General features: G+C 44.3%; 1 protein-coding gene across 1 annotated transcript; it reads left to right on the top strand.

Moving 5' to 3' along the window:
* On the top strand, window positions 1-2,113 carry LOC307227317 (hepatocyte nuclear factor 3-beta-like; the record flags this gene model as incomplete). The annotated part of the gene is made up of 4 exons (XM_079996598.1): window positions 1-69; window positions 662-1,464; window positions 1,651-1,898; window positions 2,016-2,113. The coding sequence occupies 4 exons, from the start codon at window positions 1-3 to the stop codon at window positions 2,111-2,113; spliced, it is 1,218 nt and encodes a 405-aa protein (XP_079852724.1).
* Between the last annotated feature and the right edge of the window lie 1,698 nt (window positions 2,114-3,811).

Raw genomic sequence — 3,811 nt, 5'->3', positions numbered from 1 at the left:
ATGCTGGGTGCAGTTAAAATGGAAGGCCACGACCATGCAGAGTGGAGCAGCTACTACGGGGAACCAGAGGTGGGTAGAGCTTTTAATATGTTTATATAACCAAATATTAGCCTTGAGATAATATTAACTTTCTGATCAAATATTGACCCGAGAAGGCGACATTTTCTCCCGAGCTGGAAGAAATAACAGATATTTCACCAACTATTCTACATGGGTTATTTACAAGGAGCTTCTCATCTAATTAGACCCAAAACCCTTTTTTAAGGGGAATGTACACATTAACTCACGTTTCTCTATTTGAAACAAATCAATTCAATGAGCAGAGATGATTGTTGGAGGCGATGCTTAATAATATGCATTCAATCTAAAACTCCCATCTTTTTTTTATGATATTCATATTACTTTTTTAATACTAATTGCTCAATGTTAAATTACTATTTAGTTGGGGGCAGAGGTTACACTGTTGTAGCTGCTTCTATGTAAGACTCTAGGTGTTTTGTTGCACTGATGACAAAAATAAATAAATAAAAACAGAACACAAAAAAGACATTTGAATCCTAAACAATTTTCTGTGTATGAAATGAGAAGCCGCCCAGCCTTGCCTGGTGTATCCCGGTGTGATGACATGACGCATTGTGTGTTTTTTTTCTCCGCATCTCAGACTTACTCAACAGTTGGGAATTTCAATTCCAGCCTGGGGATGAACTCGATGAGCGGCTACATGGGCGTCCCCGCCGGGATGACCTCCGCCCCGGCACCCATGACGGCCGGCCCGGTCGCCGTGCCCTACATGAACGCGGCCGGTGTCGCCCACTCCGCGGCCGGGATGTCCCCGAGCTCCGGCGCCATGCACGGCATGGGAGCCGGCATGGGAGCCGGGATGGTGTGTATGGGCGCCGCCGCGCTGGCGCCGAGCATGAGCCCCATCGGCTCGCAGCCCGCGTCCGTGGCCTCGTACGGCAACATGGGGGTGATGAGCCCGGTGTACGGACAGTCCAACATCAGGCCCCGGGACCCAAAGACGTACCGGCGGAGCTACACGCACGCCAAGCCGCCGTACTCCTACATCTCCCTGATCACCATGGCGATACAGCAGTCCGGGGGCAAGATGCTGACGCTGAACGAGATTTACCAGTGGATCATGGATCTGTTCCCCTTCTACCGGCAGAACCAGCAGCGGTGGCAGAACTCCATCCGACACTCCCTGTCCTTCAACGACTGCTTTATCAAGGTGCCCAGGTCGCCGGACAAGCCGGGGAAGGGCTCCTTCTGGACCCTGCACCCGGACTCTGGGAATATGTTCGAGAACGGCTGCTACCTCCGCCGGCAGAAGCGCTTCAAATGCGACCTGAAGCTCCACCACAAGGAGGCCGGGGGCAAGCCCGCGTCCGAGGGCGGCTCGGTCAGCGGCTCGGAGACCGGCGCCGGGGCCGAGTCCCCGCACCTGACCGCCGCCTCGTCCTCGTCCTCCTCCTCCTCCTCCTCCTCTTCCTCCTCCTCCCCGGCGAAGGACTCCAAGCCACGCGGCGCCGAGCCCAAAGCCCCGCCGCGGGCGCACGCCGCGAGCCCCGCGAGCTTCCCGTCCCCCGCGCCCCAGACTCACCACCTTTTCTCCCACCACCAGCACCACCAGCACCAGCACCACCACCACCACCACCACCACCCGGCACTGGCTCACGACGCGCACGCCCACCTCAAACCGGAGCACCACCACTACTCCTTTAACCACCCGTTCTCCATCAACAACCTCATGTCGGAGCAGCAACACCACAAGTTGGACCTCAAGTCCTACGAGCAGGTGGTGCAGTACGGGTACGGACCCCCCATGTCCATGGGACCCATGTCCACCAAAACAGGGTTCGATGCCCCCACGCACGCCGACACCGCCTACTATCCAGGTGTGTATACCCGGCCAATAATGAACTCCTCGTGAAATTAAAGCCACCCAGGAACAATATATGGCGAGAAAAGACACTTAAATGTGTACAAATGTAAATGTACATTTTAATGTATAGTGAGGTATAAGAAGAGCCAGAAACAGGAATATCTGCTCTTGCGCAAGGTCTCCGTCTTCTCCAGGATTCAAGGATATTCTAGTGATGCTGCCAGCTGAGAAACGCCCAACCGTGAATGTTATTCTGTGTATCCTTATATCTTTGTATTTGTGTAGACAAAAAAAATCTTAATACAAAATATAATTTGACTGTGGTTTCCAAAGAAAGACTCAAATTGCCTCCTATTCTTTACTTTTGTGTACGTCCCCGGCGAAAACATTTAACTAAAACGTAGGCCAAGGAATTTGTAAGACGAATTGACCTCAAGCAACATCATTCATTATTTACTTAAAAAAATCTAGACTACATAAATTGTATTAGTATTATTATGATTACTACAACTACTGTTACTACTACTACTACTACTACTACTACTACTACTTATAATAATAATAATAATAATAATAATAATAATAATAATAATAATAATAATAATAATAATAATAATAATAATAATAATAAGCAAAAAATAAAATGACAATAAGTAATACACCTTGAAAAAAAAGAACTACTTTTTAACAATTCTCATTCATTGTTCCCCATCTTCCCATTTATTTATGTTTTGCAGAGTGGTTTCAAGTAGGCCTCGCAGGGTCAGATTATCATCAGCTGATAACGACAACAATGCAAAATGTGAAACCCAGACAGGCGCTTACCGCCATGTTACCATTTATTTTTATTGATCATTTATTGATCATAAATATACAAACATTGTCGGAGGGAGAAACTGAGCAAACAGGGGGGCTAAGGACAAACAGAGGACTGTGATAAACCACCCTATAGCATTACAATAGTCGCTGCATTCAAAATAAAATAAAATAAACAGGTAAATATTGACTTATGCGGAAAGCAATATAGTCGTTTTAAAAGGCTATTTAATAATAATATCCAAAATAACGTCCATTTATTAAACATATTTTCTCCACCTAAAGTGTGCTTCCTAACACATAATAAATATCGTTTTTACAAATATAGACATTTTTTAAAAGGTTGATTAATTGATCATTCATTCATTCATTCATTCATTCATTCATTCATTCATTCATTCATTCATTCATTCATTTCTAGTGCAGGAAATTAGAGTCACGGTAACTCCATGAAAGGTCCGTTCGGCCTGCAATAATCATCTAAGTATAAACCCTATAAATTCTAATGTCAGGTATACACGTTCAGTATTCAACTGGGAAACTCGCTGCACCAAAACACATAATAAGACATGGACGTTCCGAGTCATTGAGAGTCAATACAGCACCTGAGACACCTGGTGCATTTTTACCATAATACAGGTATATGAACCAAATTAAGAAATGCCGTTTGAAAATGTACCGATACTTGAGATGTATATATGATAAATAATTAATTCTATAGCCTCTTGGCCGACAAATGGTATCACGGGTTTATAGAAGGAGTTTGCCATATCAGTGCTGACCTTTTATATTAAAACGAATTTCGTGGGCCCAACGTCTTTATTGTCACTATATAGGAGTGTTATGCTATTATTATTATGTTAACCCTTTCCTGAATGAATGAATGAATGAATGAGTCCCCAAACTCCTTAACGACGCCACGGGTTTATTTCACAGATTCCTTTCAAATCTAAAATCAGAATCAGATTCATTTTGCAGATACAAGGTATTTGACTTGGAAGGTTCGTGAATTGCAAAAAAATAATTTAAAGCACAAAATCCTGAAAAGTAGAAAGGCAAATGAGGTGTTCAATTCAAAGTAAAAGGCATTGCCTATAACTATAAAAACGA

The sequence above is a fragment of the Zeus faber genome (genome assembly GCF_960531495.2).
Source record: "Zeus faber genome assembly, chromosome: 2".
Lineage (NCBI taxonomy): Eukaryota > Metazoa > Chordata > Actinopteri > Zeiformes > Zeidae > Zeus > Zeus faber.
This window is presented reverse-complemented; position numbering and strand designations above follow the sequence as displayed.